At 37.0% G+C, this 19,305-nt stretch overlaps 1 protein-coding gene across 1 annotated transcript in view; it reads left to right on the top strand.

Moving 5' to 3' along the window:
- Positions 1-19,305, top strand: part of DNAH8 (dynein axonemal heavy chain 8) — a 338,863-nt gene that overhangs the window by 228,526 nt on the left and 91,032 nt on the right. Inside the window, exons 70-77 of the mRNA XM_064360442.1 lie at positions 2,459-2,596; positions 3,717-3,844; positions 4,665-4,836; positions 6,886-7,041; positions 11,133-11,288; positions 13,353-13,535; positions 17,071-17,176; positions 18,811-19,063. Coding sequence (XP_064216512.1) covers positions 2,459-2,596; positions 3,717-3,844; positions 4,665-4,836; positions 6,886-7,041; positions 11,133-11,288; positions 13,353-13,535; positions 17,071-17,176; positions 18,811-19,063 — 1,292 coding nt within the window. The remainder of the gene's footprint in view (positions 1-2,458; positions 2,597-3,716; positions 3,845-4,664; positions 4,837-6,885; positions 7,042-11,132; positions 11,289-13,352; positions 13,536-17,070; positions 17,177-18,810; positions 19,064-19,305) is intronic.

The following is a 19,305-nucleotide window of genomic DNA, read 5'->3' as shown; positions in this document are numbered from 1 at the left end:
CATGAGAAACTTTGAGAAAAATAGAAAATCAATTTAAAATACAAAGTTTTAACAAACAGAAATGATAGGAAAAATACAGAAAACACACTCAAAAAGATTCTAAGGGAAGAATCTTACAATAAATGTAGAATTTAAGAAAAAGAAAACATACACACACATTAGAGTACGACTATTCTTTATTGATAAAAATTATGATTAAAATAATGTGTCATGCAATAAATAAGATAGTATCAAATTATATAAACCAAATCCATTAGTATTTTCAGTAGAAATTAACAAAAAGAATATTTGTAATTTGAGATTGTGGCAGACACTATCAAATTAACAAAAAGAACATTGTAATTTGAGATTGTGGCTACCCTGGTAGGCATGGGGCAGCTTCTTAGGTGTGCACACAGGGCCTTGTGTTAATGCTCTGCCGTTGCCCTCCTCAGATTCTTAATAATTTTTTTGACAAGGGGTCTCACATTTTTGTTTTGTACTGGGCCCTGTAAATTATAGAGCCAGTCCTGAGTAGGCATAAATTAATAATTATATAGAAATTTTACATGATATTATTTTTCAGGTTGAACTTTTACATTGAACTTTCTTCAATGTAAACCAAGAATATGAAGTTATTTCTTGAGTACAAGAAACATTTACAAAAATTGATTATATTCAATGCTAAAAGAAGACCTTGATTAAATTCTCAAAAGAAAAAAAAATTCCTGGGGCCTCATTCTCTGATTATAAGCAATAATATTGGAAAGTTTACATGAAAAAGAAGTCCATCATTCCTAATAGAAAATGATGAAAATAAGCTAGTTACCAAAGCTTTCGTGATATGGACAAAATGGTACATTCTTAGCCCTCAAATGGATCAAAGAAACTAAACATTCCACTTAAGAGTTAAAGTATATACTCACTCATAAGCATACATACACACAAAATTTAAGGAAAACAGAATAGAGCTAATAAAAATAACATTAAAAATTAGAGAAAAGTAGCAGAATTAATGAGCAAATCTAAGAAACTATGCTTTGCAAACAAAACAAAACGTAACAACAACAACAAAAAACAAACTCTAAGAAATTTTCCTGGAAAATTTAATCAAGAAGAAAAGAAAAACAAATGAAAATAGAAAGATAAACTCATATAATTCTAGATGTGAAGATTTAAATAATATAAAGCATTTTTTTTAGGAGACTGGATTTCACTCTGTTCCCCAGGTTGGAGTGCAGTGATGCAATCATATCTTACTGTAGCCTGGAATTCCTGGGTGTAAGCAATTCTCCTATTTTTGTCTCCCAAAGTGCCAGGATTACAGCTGTGAGCCACTGTGCCAGGCGGCAAATATTACATAGTTATATGTCAATATATTAGAAAATCTAAATGAATAAAAGTTTTCTGGGAAAAGGAGCTAAGTTCAAATGAACGTTAAGAAAGAAAATAAGAACGGTATCAAAGAACTTCTACCCCAGAGGGGCTTTGGGTCTAGATTACTTTACTGATTATTTGAAATTTACAAGACACAGATCATTACCATGTTGGAGAACTTAGAAAAATATGAAAAACTACTGTTACAGTAATTTCACTTCGAAGAATCTTTGAAATTGGATTGTTACCAAAGTAACAATCCTAAATATTTACATATCCAATAGTATTTATCATAACATTATTTGCAATAATTAAAAATGGGGGGGTGGAGAAATGTATACAAGCAGGAAAAAGGTTAATTATGATACATTCAACATGTAGAATATCATGCAGTCACACAACTAGTGTTCATGAAAAAATATTGAAGGACACGGGAACTTCATGAAATTAAATGAAATGAAAAAATCAAAATGCCAATTATCAACTTCCTAACACAATATTCACAGGTTATGTCTGAGTAAAATCAGGGTAACTTTTGTTCTCCCTCCTATACGTTGCTGCATTTTCCGTGTTTTCTTATTGAGCATTAATAATTAAAAAAAATTTTTTTGAGACAGAGTTTCACTCTGTCACCCGGGCTGGAGTGCAGTGTTATGATCACAGCTCACTGAGGCCTCGACCTCTAGAGCTCAAGCGATCCTTCTGCTTCAGCCTCCAGAGTAGCTTGGACTACAGGTGCATGCCACCACATCCAGCTAATTTTTACATTTTTTTTGTAGAAACAAAATCTCATTATTTTGCCCAGGCTGGTCTTGAACTGGGCTCAAGTGATCCTTAACCTCCCAAAGTTCTGGGATTACAGGCATAAGTCACCACACCTGGCCAGTAATTAAGCATTTAAAAATAATGAAATAATATCCAAGACTCCCTGCTTTCCCAGCTGAAGGCTGGAAACAGATGAGCTAGAAACAGATGAGCTCAAAACGAAACACATGAGCTTGAAAGTCCCATCTAGTGCAGAAATTATGTAATTTGTGTTACCTACCAATTACAATCATGTCTGTTTCGTGCAGCTAGTACACTAACCACATCTTCTTTTTAGGCAAACCTGGCCAAGCAGGAAGGCCGGTTAGCCGTTGCTAATGCTGAGTTAGGGAAGGCACAAGCCCTGCTGGATGAGAAACAAGCTGAGCTGGATAAAGTACAGGCAAAATTTGATGCAGCAATGAATGAGAAAATGGTGAGATTACATATACAATATTCCCCAAACAATGTACTGAAACTTTACACAAGTACATTCTATGTTTAGAAACCAGGCAAATGGTTATGATGAAAAAATGTTGGCCAATATGCTTACCTGTTCTGGATCTTTGGCGCTAAAAATTCTTCTTTGTGTTTTCACTGCTCAAGTTGTACTGTCACTGATTTGAGGGTTAGAAAACTGAGTTTAAGATCCAGCACAGACATTTGTTAATTGTGTGGTTTGGGGCAATCTACCTAGCTCTGTCTGTAAAATGGGAATCCTAATATGACCTCTTGAGTTAGGTTGTAAGCAGTGGTGGTCTGGTAAATGTTCAATAATCTAGTGTGCCATTCGGGGAGAGGAAAGCCTGGATTTGTAATATTGGCTGATTTCTGTGGTGTAAATACTTTCATCACTGGCAATTTTAAACTGCCAATGTAACACCACTGAGCACAAATTTGGGAGAAGGTGCATGGCAACACACCATTGTATACTATTTCCACCATGCAGATACAAAGGATTTAACCTCAAGAGCATAGAGAATATTAACATATGAATAATTAGGAAGTAAGCTTCTGTTATTTATTACCTTTGCTTTTAATATAACCTAATTGTAAGCTTAGTTTAATTTTTAATAAAGCCTGTGTTTAACATCAGCTCACAAATACTCTAAAAATTTAACAATTGGCTCTTACGTGTTAGTACAAGCCGGCTGCTGCATGCTACTGTTGTCTGGGATTTTTCCAGGAGAAAATACTTTGTAAATGGCAAAAGAACTCAGGATTATTATTGAATTCAGGACATCAAAATGGCAAATCTTATTGATTTGATTCTGTTTTGAAAATATTCAATAGAAGTACAATTTTAATGTATCTGATTAAAAGATAAATTATGTGATTTGGATTCTGTCTTACAAAATTGCTTTCCTTGAAATTTCACAAGGTAAAATCACTATACTATGAATGATCAAGATTTAATATGTGAAGTTTCATGCACACTGTATTTTTAGATTATTTTGCAAATTAAGAAATCCCCCATTTTTATGTGTGAATAAAATGGATATTTGTGTTAAGCACTTAAAAAGGTTTTTTGAGACATTCTCCCATTATGGCTGCAGGATTTGCTTAATGATGCTGATATGTGCCGGAAAAAGATGCAGGCAGCTTCCACTCTCATCGATGGGCTGAGTGGAGAAAAAGTCCGATGGACCCAGCAAAGTAAAGAATTCAAAGCTCACATTAATAGGTGGGAATTTGGGTCTTCTTCATAATCACTCTTTCTTTGTGACATTAGAGACCGTAAAGTCCATTTCCATGGTTAAATTCTTTCTCCTTCGTTTCCATATATTCATCTCTGAATCCCATCATCTATGACAATGCTTACAACTTAAAACATGCACTCTCATGTGAAATACTCTAGAGAGTGAAGAAAATTTTGTGAAATATTTTACATCTCAGCTGTGGTTCAGCATTGTGGGTTTTCGGTAGGAGAGTGCTTTTGATATTGTTTGGATTTGCCAGAGTCATCTAGATGCTCACTCCAGTTCTCTATGCTTCACCTGAATGATTTTGAAAGTGTGGATCAGTGGTTTGTCTTAAATGCAAGGCTAGCTTCTGCTGGTATGTGTTGGTGTCCCTAGAAAACTTAACAGAGAGGGGAACGAGAGAGGAGCAAGAAAATGGCAAAATAAATAAAAAGAGATGGGGAGGAAAAAATGGTTTAACACAAGACTGAAATCTGAACAAGACCAAGGCACAGGATGGGGGGAAGATATTTCTCTCATGGTACCAATGCTCAGAACCTGTAGGCTTCAGGAGGACACCTTCTTTCTTGCTTCCTGACCACCCTACAGGTGGCCACCCCCACCCACTTTTCGGTTTTTGGGCTCTACTTTGCATGGGTCTTTTCCACGCCTGGCAACAAAGCATTAAGCAGGGGCAAAGAAGGATTTCACCCAGTAACAAAGCAAAACTGCACTGTGACCTCTCAAACAACTTAATGGAAGAGCTTAAAACATGTCAGGTGACTCACTTTGGCGAGGGGGCTGTGTGTTTTTTCTTTACAGACTTGTAGGTGATATTCTGCTGTGCACGGGATTCCTTTCCTACCTTGGTCCTTTCAATCAGATATTTAGGAACTATTTGCTTAAAGATCAGTGGGAGATGGAGTTGAGAGCACGGAAAATTCCTTTCACAGAAAACCTGAATCTTATTTCAATGTTGGTGGATCCTCCAACTGTAAGTTTTACCTTCCCCATAATATTTGAATTTCAATCTCACTTTATTTCTTACTTACTAAGAAACCCAGGTTCACCTAAGTTTTTCTTTTTTCATTTAACTGGAAAGATTGTTTTGAAAGTGCTTAAGAGTTTTTAAAAAAGAATTTTCTTTGTGGTATAAACATTCCTTTGCGTTTTAAGTAATCTTGCTTCCAAATTAAGACCAATTTACCGAGAACCAGGTTGGCCGTAGAGACCCCCACCCAGGCAGCACTGAAGGAATTAAGTAGCAGACACCCAGATAGAACAGCAAACCAGGGGACCAACAGCCTTCCAAGCTGAGAGCCTCAGGATGCTGACAGCATTCCAGGCTGAAAGCCTCAAGCAGACTCTGACCCACACATTTATTCTCTCTGAACAGGTGATGATTATTAACAAACAGATGTTTGGTATTTTCTCATAACACAAAAATATACCAAGTAGGCAGCTGGTGCCTGCTTACCACTGATCACAGACAAACTAAAAAGTATTCTTCATGAGGCAGCCACGGGGACAGGGTCAGGTGTCCTACGTTTAAAGAATTGTTTTAACCAGTGTATAATATTTATGTATTGTCCTAGCCACTTTAGAACGCCCCAAGTAGTTTTCTACTTGTGGGAGTGGTGGCGGGGTCAGTGGCTAGGTTTTCCTTGCCACTATTCTTAGCAAACAATATATTTTATCATACACTCAGCATTTCTCAGCAATCATACACTCAGCATTTCTTAACAGCTATGAACTGAAAGATCATTTGAGAGTTATAGGCTTGCTAATGCTGGGCTCTTCTTATAACTCTTCATTATTTACACCACTCTTGTGAAGTCATATTCTCTTTCAAACATTTTAGGCAAATGTAGGCATGATCAATGCTTGTATTAACCTTATTTTTGTTTGCTATCCTTTTTAGTGTCTAATAACATAACACAATAGCATGTTCTGGTGACCCTAAGTAATAGCAAGTCCTTTCATACTAACCTTCCTTGCTGGGAATTTGATGCCACTGTCAATTTCCAGTATATCTTACAGAGCTTCTGTGGTAATAAATGCTTTCCAGCCAATTTGTATTCATGAGTTGCTTTTTTGATTTGCAAATCTGCTCTCCAGTTGCTGTTTCCTTAGGGGATGCCAGGCTATTAATTTCATGTTATCTGTATTTAAAAGTTAAAAACTAATCTTTTCCAATTCAAACATTGTTGAATTCGCCCTCACTGGACACTAGTGAAGCAAAGTGGGCCAGAATATTCTTTATTGATTATGGCCTTTGGAGGTCCTGGGATAATTTAACAAAGGTGGAGGCTGGTTGGCTCATTGGATCTCTGATTATTTTATTTTATTTTAGAGGCAAAGTCTTACTCTGTAGCCCAGACTGGAGTGCAGTGGTATGATCATAGCTCACTGCAGCCTTAAATTCCTGGGCTCAGATGAACCCCCAGGCCTCCCCAAATGCTGGGATTATAGGCATGAAACATTGTGCCCAGCCTGGTGATTTTACTGATCACGTGACAGGAGGCTGGCAATCCATGTTAAATTTGCAGAAGGAAATATTCACAAAAGTGTCATTGATGAGCTCTTGCCAATATAATAACTCATCTAATTTATCTCCAACTATGCAATTACCCATACACCATGTAGGCAGAACCAAAGGGCAGGAAAAGGAAGCAATCAGGAGCTAATTGCTTGGGACTTATCTTCTTCTCTGACATCTCATTATATTTACTATGCCCATTAACTCCAAATCAGGTTTAATATGCAATCAATTTACTATGTTTCCCCTAAGTATGAAAATACAATGTAAAGGGATAAACCTTGTCTTAGGTCATTATAGAAGGTATTCATTAGATTATAAATTTGTTTTTTTAAAGTGAATGTTATTGGGTTCACATTTACAAGTTTGCTTTTTTCAAAGTACAAGTTGCATAGTCTCAAAGGGAAAAAAGTCCAAATTTTAAATTATTTTACTTTACGGTACTTTTAATTATTGAGAGCATTCCTGTTCTCCTTTGAATGGTGATATTAATTTCCTGTTTAGATTGTTGAGTGGGGGCTGCAGGGATTACCAGGAGATGATCTCTCAATTCAGAATGGCATTATTGTGACAAAGGCCACCAGATACCCACTCCTCATAGACCCACAAACTCAAGGCAAAACTTGGATTAAATCAAAGGAAAAAGAAAATGATTTGCAGGTATGTAGCATTTGGTGCATGGGAAAGTAATCTTGAAATCATGAAACTTTTTCAAAATTTCAGTTGAATCTGCAGTCATAAAGTTGTCATCTCCATGACAAAATATTTGCTAATTCACACTCCTGAGTTTTGTAACAGCAGTTTGGGGCGACAGCTCTGATTCTTTCCTCTTTTCTACTCTCTTTGGATCCTCCCTCCCCCTCTCTTTGTACACTCCCCTGAGACCATTGCTTTTGCTAATGTTGAATGTGGCTTTTGTTCTGGGCTTTGGGTTTGGGCTTATCGGAAAGTGGCAAACAGAACATTGTGATCCCTCAGTTCAAGAGCATTCATGTCAACCTTGCTCAGGCTCTTGGTGCTATGTAGCTTACTGAATCCGTCTTTGGAACTGGCATCTAATAAGGTGTTAATTTTAAGGTAGGGGTAGACAAGGGCAGGACTCTAACATTCCTGATTCCCTTAGGGATTCTGTTGTTATTGATATTTTAATTCAACAACCAAGGTGGGATATTCAGTGTTCCCAGAGTTAACCTACTTGCTTATACTATTTCTACTAACCAAATGTCTTTCTCCAACCTCTACTTATATCCCAGATAAAAATCTCAGCTCTTCTTCAAAGTCCACATCCAACACTACCTCCATCAAGACTTTTCTGTGTGCCCAGCTCAATATAGCCTGTCCTGAATCCTCACAATGTCTTGTTTGCACTTCTGTTGTGGATTTAGAATCTGTCTTAAATTACTGTTCTTTGCACATTTATCTTTTACTTCTGTTGTACCATGAACTCCTTTTTGGCCAAGTTTTATTCATCTTTACATGTTCTGCACTGCTCTTTTTGAGTAGGAATTCTGATATTTATTGAATTTAAGTGTATTAATCAAAGTATGTCACCATTATGGAAAAAAAGAGCCAGGAAAATCTTTTGGTTATCTTGATAGATTGAAAAAAAAAAAAGCACTTGGTAAAATTCGATGCCCGTTCATGATAACATTTCCAGCAAACTGGGAGGGATCTTCCTTAATTAGAAACAAACATCATATTTAGTGGTGGAATATTGAAAGATTTCCTCCTGAGATCAGTGCTTCTCATGCAAGTGGATACAGCCTAGTGCTGGGAAGCATACCTAAGTACCCTACCTCATCAATACTCCAGAACACAATATGTCAGTCTATGTTTACTGAGAAAACCCAGGGAAATCCTAGAATAGACTAGGCAGTATAAACAGAAGAGAAGAGTTAAAAGAAGTAGTGTTCATTTCCACAGAGCTTCTTAGGAGCCACATTTTCAGGAGTGCACAAATGTGGTATACCAGAACACTTCTGTTCTTAGTTTCTGTAGCCAGGTCAACTATAACTTGTCCCTGGCCCCATTCCCCTTGGCTGCCCTGGCTGTTAATCTCCCTGCTCATCTTATTCCTGGAACCTTGCCTAGACATCCTTAGCTCAATGCAATCTCCTGTATCACTTGGCCATGAATGCTGCTATTTTTTCTGATCATAGCTTTGTCTCTCCATTTCAGGATTACATTCACTGATGGTTTTCAGTAATGTCCTTCCTGATGGAACCCAGTCCTAGGAACCTTCTTGAAGGAACAGAAATATGCCTGAGACACTTGCTTATTTTAAAAACCATCTACTGCTGAGATGGAAATAGACCGAATTGTATTCTCCTTACTCAGATAGCATTATTTTCTGAGTATGTGGACAAGCACATGTACAAACACATGCAAATGAAAAACAAAGCATGCTTTATATGCCCAGGGCTGTGCTCAATCTTGACAGCTTTGCCAAGGCTACCTTCAGTGCCATGTCCAGGACTTACAGCTCTGACTTGTGGAATGAGAATGCATTTACCAAGCCTCCCTATGAGGAATTCATTGGCCATCTTGTAAAGATCCAATACCAGTCTTTGTGCAGGTGAATCAGGCTCTGGTGGTGGCTACCACAAAGTGTTTCACAAGAAAAATCAAGTGAAACAAACTCAAAATTATGATTCCAAAATATTATTTTCAAGTTTATAAAAGACATTGAGGATGATTGAAGATAATTATCTCCTTACTTGGGAAAGAAATCACAAAAATAGAATTTACCCCTTGAGAAATAAAACAGGATATAAGCAAATTTAGTCTTACTGGTGCTTTTCTTCACCTTGTTTATTCAGTTTGTTAAAGCTCTTTGTTTAGATTCATTTACTTTATTAACTTATTGGAAGGCCTTTACAGCACATTATTTGTATAAAGAAAGCTATCCATCCAGGGAAACAACTTCCTTCATGTGTGAATCTTATTTATTTATTTTTTATTTTTTAGATGGAGTCTTGCTCTGTTGTCCAGGCTGGAATGCAATGGCGCAATTTTGGCTCACTGCAACCCTGCCTTCCAGGTTCAAGCGATTGAACCTCAGCCTCCTGAGTAGCTGGGATTACAGGCATGTGCTACCATGTCTGGCTAATTTTTGTATTTTTAGTAGAGAGAGGGTTTCACCATATTGGTCAGGCTGGTCTCAAACTCCTGGTCTCAAACTCACCACCAAGGTGGTGATCCACCACCTTGGCCTCCCAAAGTACTGAGATTACATGTGTGAGCCACCATACCTGGCCAAATTTTTTTTTTTTTTTTTTTAGTTATTTCCTTTTTAATCAAAACAGGACAAAAGTAGGCTGATTTAGTTTTTATATTTTATATCTTCTTTTTTATCTTAGTAATTGAGAGAGCTATATTTAATTCTATTCTCCTAATAACCTGTTATCCCAGTGGATTCTTCCTTGTGTCTTATGGCCTGCACCCACAATAGCATAAGGCATTAGTTGGATTCAGAAGATAGGATACAAAGAGTTGAGAAATGAGCCTTTGGGAATCTTCACAATTAGGCAGAGGGCAAGAAGGGATCCTAGGCGAAGTAAGAGTTTAAATCCAATTGGTTCATGCAGAGATTAACCAGTATAGTGTGTCTATTTTAACTAATAACAAACACATCAATTTAAACATGGAGGACCCAACCAGGAATTCAGAGTTTTAGCTTTAAAAAATGTAAGCATATATAAAGTGAATGTATAGTCTTTTAGGGTGACTTTAGGTATTAAATTTTTTTAAGTATTAAATCTTTTAAGTATTAAAATCTTCCCAGTGCCAATAGGAGACAGAATACATGGACAGACCCTCAGTATGACTCAATATATCGTTTCTGATATTCTTACATTTCCTTTTTGTTACTTATTCATCTCATAGGGGTCTTGAGAAAATAAATGAATATCCAAATATGCAAGTTGCTTTGCTTTCTCTGAGCAATTATAGCTATGTAAGTTTGAAAGGATTAATCCTTGACTGTTCTCTTCCATCTGTCAGGAGCAGAACCCTGACATTCCATAAGAGCAATGCCCCTTGATGCTCTTCTTTTGATTGGAGAGACCCCATTACACATCCAGACTCCATTCAACAAAATCATAACTCACCATGTTTCAGAAATTAATTTTTGTGTGTTGCTTTAATTTTTTAAGGTAAGGGTTCCTATATTACCCTTAAAATTCTTGGTTACTGTAAGGTTTGTTCTTGGGTTCTTGCCGAGTTTAAAAAGAAGAAACTGAGGCCAACACAAGAAGATCCAATATGAAGGAATTTATTCAGGCTCCCAGGCGAGGTTCTGCAGTCCGACAGGAGGGGCCGGAGAAGTCGCACGGACTCCTCTTAGACGTGGGGTTTTACAGGGAGTGAAGGAGCTCTATTGGTTGTGGGAGAGCAGGACTACTATTGGATAAGGTTACAAGCCTTTGTTTGCATACAGGACTTGGCTGCTATTGGCTAGAAAGACTCAGCTGCTATTGGCTAGAAAGACTTGGCTACTATTGGCTAGAATCACAAGACCCCGCTTGCATACTTGATTCTTTAAGGGAAAGCCAGGCTGTGCGAGAAAGGGAGAAGGAAACATGCCTGAGCATGTCCTAGCTTTCGGACAAAAGGGTAGGGGGGTGTGCGTCCGAGCTCCTAGTGAGGCAACCGACCTTACAGTTACCTGTCCAATAAATCTCTTGGTTTCCCTTAGCGATGGGCACATTCTTTGTAACACTGGTAAACCAACGAGGGTTCTTTCTGTTTAGGTGACATCTCTGAACCATAAATATTTCCGCACACACTTGGAGGACAGCCTTTCCTTGGGCCGACCCCTTCTCATTGAGGACATTCATGAAGAGCTGGATCCAGCCTTGGATAATGTATTAGAAAAGAATTTTATTAAATCTGGCACCACTTTCAAGGTAAGCTTTGTAAAAAAAAAAAAAAAAAAAAAAAAAAAAAAAAAAAAAAATTAAGAAAGAAAAGAACAATGGTGACATCTACTTATCTTTTTGAGCATAGCAGCAAATGCAATTTCCTTTAGGCAGTAGTACTTGTACATTGGAAAAAACTATTTCCAAACTGATATGTCAGTGTTTCCTTTAATTTTTATAGTATATAAAAATTACTGGTGGGGGGCAATATTTTGATAAAAGTAGTCATTTGGCTCAAACTAAGTAATATTAAGGAAACACATTGTCTGGTTTTAATATATTAGTACAACACACAATATATATATGTTTAAGCAACTCTTGATACCGGTTTTGCAAGCCACATATGTATACATTTTAACAAAATAACCTGGGTTCTTCCCTGGAGAAAATGATATTTTAATTAACTCCATAGAGATTGATTTGTTCATTTATCTCTTTATTTTCAGTCTAAACTCATTGACTTTGTTGTAAGCTATGGAATATTGTTCTCAATTGTTGGTGATAATGTGAATTGTTTTCAATATGTGTAAGGGTTTCATTTTTAATTGGTGTCATTCTCTACCTTTTGGCTTCTTTGGTTTTATAGCAGCATTTCTGATTGGGTGTTTTTCACTTTGGACAACTTAATTTCATGAATATCATTGAGTAAGTAAAGAATGAATATTTTCTCATTAGACTAAGACAGATTTATTCAGAAAAATTTTCTTTCATAATGGAAATCTTTTATATGCCACATTTTAAATAATTCATTCAGCCAAGGTTTATGGAGCATCCAATATATACTTAAGCCTTTATGAGTTTATAGGGGGAAAAATGAATAAAACCCAGTTAGTGTTCTGAAGGTTAGCATTAGTCTATGAGATTAGAGAGTAGAATTTCTCTTTTTCATAAAAAGAAGCTAAGCACAAAATTTTGGTGATTTGCTTGGATATTATGGACTCATTCACAATTTTGAACTGCATTTAAAAAATATTTACACTATAAGTAAAGAATGTGTATAAACTGTACAATATGATAATTTGGTATACATATACATTGTATGATGATTACCACAATCAAATTAATTAACACATCCATCACCATGCATGCTGTACCTTAGATGCCTGGAATTTGCTCATCTTATAATGGAAAGTTTGTACCCTTTGACCAATGTCTCCCCATTTCTCCCATCCCCTATCCCTCTGGCAACTACTGTTCTATTCTCTGCTTGTATGAGTTTGACTTTTTCAGTTCCACATGTGAGATCATATAGTATTTACTGTGTCTGGCTTATCTTATATGCCATATTTAGTATGCCAAAGGAGGTTGTAGAATCACTATTCTTGAAGATCTTTTAAAAGATCCTAGATTTTTATCTGCAATATGAAGGCATAATGCCTTACAATGTGATGGTGGCCTTAGTGATGTTTTCAATCACATGTAGAATTAAGATTAATCAGAGATTTAAGTCATTTAAAAATTCTATGATGCCACCTGATTTTTAGATAGCAAAAACCAATTTTTTTTCGACATACTGCAAATAGTAGTGTTGAAGGTAAGTGTTACCTTTTTGAAAAAAGTTGGAATTTTTCTTTGAAAATTACATTAACTTTTTCTGTTGTCAAATATGCCTCAGCTATATCTATGAAACTCAAAAAATAAAATTTCCTAGAAACACAGCAAATTTCCACAGTAGGAACCAATTTTCTTAACTGGGGGAAAAATAGCTATACTACAAATAATTGATGGGAGTGATAAGTACTTGCTAAAATTTTAAAGTCAAATCTTAGCTGTATCTAAGTTTTCCTTTATTCACCACTTGTTTTGGATAACTTTTTCATTTGATTTGCTTGGTATCATTGCTAAAAACATCTCCAGGCAGGACTACAACTCTAAATTCTTCTAAATTGAATAGGCTTTGTTATTTGAGATCAGTGATTAAAATTTTATAACTTTCTTTCCCAATTTATTCAAGCTTCACAGCACTGACAGGCAATTTTTTTCCTAAACTGAACCTAAGTTCCTTTCCCTGTCCTTTAAGCTGTTTTTAATTTTATATGTGAATTTATATAGGTGAAAGTTGGTGATAAGGAATGTGATATCATGGATACATTTAAACTTTACATTACTACAAAGTTACCAAACCCTGCCTTTACCCCAGAGATTAATGCTAAAACTTCAGTCATTGATTTCACTGTTACAATAAAAGGACTTGAGAATCAGTTACTAAGAAGAGTCATTCTAACAGAGAAACAGGTAATCTCTCTCTCAAGGTAAAGAATTTCTGCTTCTAATAAATGCCTAAAATGTATTGAGAAATTGCTAAGTATGTGAAAAAGAAAAAAATTTTAAAATTATATTCACGCTTGTTAACATAAATATTTCTTTTGCAGTCTTAATTCTTGTCAGGAAATCATTTTACTCATCTTCTCTCCTACAACCAAACACACACACACACACACACACACACACACACACACCCCTCTTTCTACTTCTGTCTTTAAACCTTTAGGCATACTGACTCTCATATCTATAGCCCTTGTCTTGGGGACACCTGAAAAATTCAATAAAACAGTGATTTAGAGAAAAAGAAATTGCTCTGAATGGCTCTTATTTCCACTGTAGTAGATTCAACTACTACAATCCAATAATCTAATAATATAGGGAGCCATACCTTTATTTTTAGTTAAATGAAATTTGCACTAAAGCAAGAAATTAAGTCTAACTGCAGGTTCTAATAAAATGAAGAACAACTTAGCACTGGAAGATTTTAAGAGACTGATATAAGATTAAGCTAATTTTTAAGTTGAAGCTCAGAAAACTTTAAGTTTTAGGCATAAAATATAATTGCCTAAAAATATAATTTTATGTATCTGCATTATAAAGTCCATTTGCATAAAATATGAGAAAGTTTGTATCTGTTTAAAGGTAATTAATTTTATAATTAAAGATTCAAGGCAAAGGCAAGGTTAGAAATAATAAGAGCGGCGAGGCATGAAGTGGATGGGTGAGAAAAAGAATGACGAGAGGTAAACAGAGGAGAGAAAGGAGGAGGTGTGAGTCCAGGGTTCTACACACAGGAAAGACATCCAAGAAAGGAGAGGGAAATAACACAGACACCAAAGAAACAGACTCAGTGAAAGGCAACATCCTACCTGGCTCATAGACAGTTCACTTACGCACAGGCCCTTGAAAGGTGGCCGATCTGGTGGAGTGAAAAGGGCACAGTCCTAGCTTTGACTCTCTTAGTTGTTTGATCTTAGTTTCCAACAAACCTGGGGCTTATGCAGTCCAGGAAGGGAATCTGTTCCTCTTCCACAGCCAGGCAGGATGTCCCTGGCCTGGCAATTCACTGTTCCCATCATCTCTCAGGATCACATGCTGCTAACTATTGACAGTTAGTCCTTTGTGGTGTAATTGGTGCTGTTGGTTTATTTTGAGATGATTCCTCTCTGGTCTAGATCTCCATGCAGGCTGCACTAACCTCCAGAAGTCAAGTAACTCCACTGTCTAAAGGTCCCCAGAGCTCCCCATACCCACTCTTCTTATTCCCTAGCTTCCTCTTCAAGAGGTGTGCTAAGATATACATAGCAACCTTGCTGAAGAAAAAAAAAAATGCACATTTAATACACAGGAGGGTCTTCTAAACATTATATTAACCCGCATAACACTCCTACTATTACACCCACATTTTTACAGATGAGCAAATAGACCAAAGAAAATAAGGGTCTTCATCTATAATAGCACATGGACTTTGCAGCCTGTCAAGCTTCCTAGATAAACTTTACAGGTCCTGCTATGAAGTTTAGCAAGAGTCCACTATGCTATGATAGCTATTTTTCCATATTATACAAAAAAGGAAGCTAACATGATTTCATTTTGTCCATGTATTCCTATACTGCCACCCAGGGGTGACCATTTTAATGAAAATGATTAACTCGTTATTTCCTTGCAAATAGAGCCACACTCTTCATTACCCCATCAAATCCTGCCACCCTGTAAGTACAATGGCAATAACACTAGTCTTGGAGTTGGAGGACAAAAGTAGTAGGCTGTTATAACATACAGCTAAGCTAGTTACTGGCAGAGACCAGCCTAATACCCTTGTTATTCACAGTTCCTATTTCTGGGTCCCTTAGTTTTCCCAACTGTAAAATAAAGAAATTGGACTAAATTCAGTACATTTCAATTTGACAATTATTTATTGGGTTGAGTTTCTTCTCTACAAAGCCTCAAGATAAGTACTGTCAGTAATACAAAAATAAATAGGACAAGTTTATGCATCTGCCTTCTAGATGCATAAACTGTAATTGGAGGGAAATAACCTACTGATAGATTGTGATGCAAACTATATTAGAGGATGGATGTGGTGGCTCACGCCTGTAATCCCAGCACTTTGGGAGGCTGAGGTGGGTGAATTATCTGAAGTCAAGAGTTCAAAACCAGACTGGCCAACACGGTGAAACCCTGTCTACTAAAAATACAAAAATTGGCATGGTGGTTCATGCCTATCGTCCAAGCTACCCATTAGGCAGAGGCAGGAGAATTGCTTGAACCTGGGAACCGGAGATTGCAGTGAGCACAGATCATGCCACTGCACTCCAGCCTGGGCAGCAGAGGGAAACTCCGTCTCAAAACAAACAAACAAACAAATAAACAAAAAACCTAACAAAACAAAACAAACCATATTAGATGTACAGATAAAGGCTGTGCTATGGATTTTGATTGACTGGTCCAGGAAGACTTTCTGAAAATGGTGAAATTTCTGAAGCAGTTTTCCCAGAAACTTTCCCAAATAAGAAGTTTTAAAACAGCTTCTTTTAACATAATTCAAAGTGCAACATGTGATTCTGTATAGGATCAGAAAAAAGCTATTGTAGGGAATATTATCGAGATCGGTATCACTGTTAATTTTCCTGAATTTGAATACTGGACTATGCTTGTGTAAGAGAGTGACCTGGTTCTTCAGAGATTTGCCGAAGTGTTTAGGGGTAAAAGGACATGACATCCACAAGTGATTCAGCAGAAATAATAATAATAACAACAATAATGACAATATTAAGTATTCTATAGAGAGAGAGTGATAAAGCAAAATGTTATTTGGTGAATCTAGGTGAAGGCTATATGAAAGTTCCTTGTACTAGTCTGGCAAATTTTTTGAATGCTTGAGTTTTTTTCAAAATATAATTTTCAAAGTATATCATTTTATGCAAGAAAAAAATACCCTGTAAACATTCAAGTTTGCCCCTCTGTAGAAGGAGATACAAATAAAATGGAAAATCGGTTTGTATTGACAACTGGCTGTGCCAAACCAGGTACCTGGTGTTCCCGTAGGCAGGTCCCAGGCCAAGAGCTCACATTTAATCTGGGTAACCCCTTGGTTTTTTGGTATCAGTGCCTTTTTGTTTCTACTTGTTCTGAATGCAAATAAAGATAGCATTTCTTACAGAAGCAGTATGGAAACAGGGCCAAGAGAACAGGACATGCTATTTATAAACTTAAAGCTGGCAAGAGAGCTTGGGGTAATTGGGCAAAATTATTTAGTAGATTTATCTCATGCCTGCCAGTATAAGTACAGTGAAACCTTAATGACAGTGGGCATAATTTAAAAACAATTTCCACAGAAACAAAAATATGGATATAGATTTAGTTAATGATAGTAATTTCTTCTGTCAGTCAAAAGGTACTTTGCTTTGAACTTTTAAAATTGTTAATAAACACTAGTGAGCTGGATTTGCTGTAATAACTTGTAATTATAGTTCCAATGTTATTTTTTGTTTTTTAATGACAGGAGTTAGAGTCTGAAAGGGTTAAACTTTTGGAGGATGTTACTTTTAATAAGCGGAAGATGAAAGAACTTGAAGATAATCTACTCTATAAATTAAGTGCCACAAAAGGTATTGTGTTATTAAGAAGTAATAAAATAATGGATTCTGAATAAGGATTTCATTTACGCTCTTTTCAATGCCCTCATGACTATAGATGTTAGGAAATAGTCATGTTATCAATACAAAAACAAGCAAGGCAATTTCCATCTGGACATTAAAGAGGGGAGGCAGAGAATCTGATTTTTGAATTAGCAAATAGAGACTGAACATCTGAGAATAACAGTTTTCTTGATATAATTGCTCTCTCCTGAGAAAAATAAAGGCTCCTGATAGAGCTAGGTAACTCGTTATAGGTTAATTTGCTTGCCCCAAAGAAACTAATGTGCTCAATCTATTTTTTTTTTTAGATTGACTCTTTCATTTGACATTGAAATGCAGTTACTGCAATGGGTTATGACACATGTAATCTGCATCAGAGGAGCTTGGGTACCAATGGCCCAGCTTACCCTTGACTTGGCTTGACCTCCCACTTTCAATGGCAAAGATAGGTTCTCCTCTGGGCAGCCAAATAATCACGTCACACCCCAATTTGAGGATGTATTCTCTCTGCAGTATATAAAAAGAAAATTTTATCCAAAGAAAATTAAAATAAACAAATATCATATTGTTCTGTAGCAGGCAAACCACAGCAACCTGAATTCTGGTACCTTATTAGCAGTGAATGAATACTTCCCAACTGCACCTTAATCCCAGAATGTTTTTTAAACAAGTTTGACCCTCCAGAAAAACTGTACCTTTATGGTGAGCTCAGTGAAAAGTCCTTTTATCTGCCGACTTGCACTGCTCCTGCTAGTGAAGGTGTCTGGATGAAGACCTCTTTCCGTGAGGTTAATCCCAAGTTGGACTTCCACCTTAGACACAGCATGCCCATTAGAGTAACTCAGCCCTTCCTGCAGCACTTGCCTGCCATCCAGAACTCCAGGGTAGGCCACAGTGCTGCTGTTTGCAGATACGGGGACTGTTAGCTTAGTACATCCAGTGTCTCCTTAGATTTTAATTTTAAAGCCAACTTCATTGTCATAAACGTCCACTATTTCTATTAAAAACAATAATGAAAGGCAAAACTAAAAATTTGGGTTTCTCTTCCTGGTGAGACATTTTCACTATACCTCGATTTGCTCTTGTTAGGGACAGAGGGATAAGAGTTTTCTGTAGCAATGACTATTCTACTAAATCAGTGTGAGGAAAGAGTGTACCATTCCACTACCAGCAAGTCAGCCCATGTGTGAAGCGTTCAGGTCAACTCACACTCTGAGAAAAGTGGGGTGGACAAGCTGTGACACTTTGAGGCAAGCCACCAAGATGACAATGGGGGAAAAGCCTATCACACAGGGAACAGCAGAGACCACATGATCATTGTCTTGAGACATGCAAAGACCCAATCAAATGGGTCTTTTGCTTTTTTGCAGATGTTTAAGCAGAGCAGGGGATAGTGTGTCAGTGGGCATGTTTAGAAGGATTCAGGCATTGGGTGGTAGTTGGACTAGAAGCTTTTTGGTGTCTTAAGATTCTACTGTACCAGTAGTCTTCCTGACTTTGGAGGCATCAAATTGAAAACTAACAGTATTTTTTTTCAGAAGAGATGTATCTTTCTTTGCAACTTTTCCATCTGTGTACTACAGTTTTCCTGTTTTGAATTTTAGGCTCATTGGTAGATGACGAATCTCTCATTGGTGTCCTTCGAACTACCAAGCAGACAGCAGCTGAGGTAAGTGAAAAGTTACATGTGGCTGCAGAAACTGAGATCAAGATCAACACGGCTCAGGAGGAGTTCCGGCCTGCAGCCACCCGTGGAAGTATCCTCTACTTCCTCATCACAGAGATGAGCATGGTCAACATCATGTATCAGACGTCACTGGCCCAGTTCTTGAAGTTATTTGACCAGTCCATGGCCAGGTGAGTCCTCACTACCTTCACCCAAAAGTGGTAACTTAGAAGTTTGCTTGTATTTCTACTCTTTTAGAAATTGCTTTCTCACTATTCACAATAGCAAAGACATGGAATCAACCTAAATGCCCATGAAGAGTAGAGTGGATAGAGAAAAGGTGGTGCTTATACAACATGGGATACTATGCAGCCCTAAAAAGGAATGAGCTCATGTCCTTTGCAGAAACATGGATGGAGCTGAGGGCCATTAT

The sequence above is a fragment of the Aotus nancymaae genome, unplaced genomic scaffold (assembly GCF_030222135.1).
Source record: "Aotus nancymaae isolate 86718 unplaced genomic scaffold, 86718_ANA_hifiasm-v0.15.2.pri h1tg000040l, whole genome shotgun sequence".
NCBI lineage: Eukaryota > Metazoa > Chordata > Mammalia > Primates > Aotidae > Aotus > Aotus nancymaae.
This window is presented reverse-complemented; position numbering and strand designations above follow the sequence as displayed.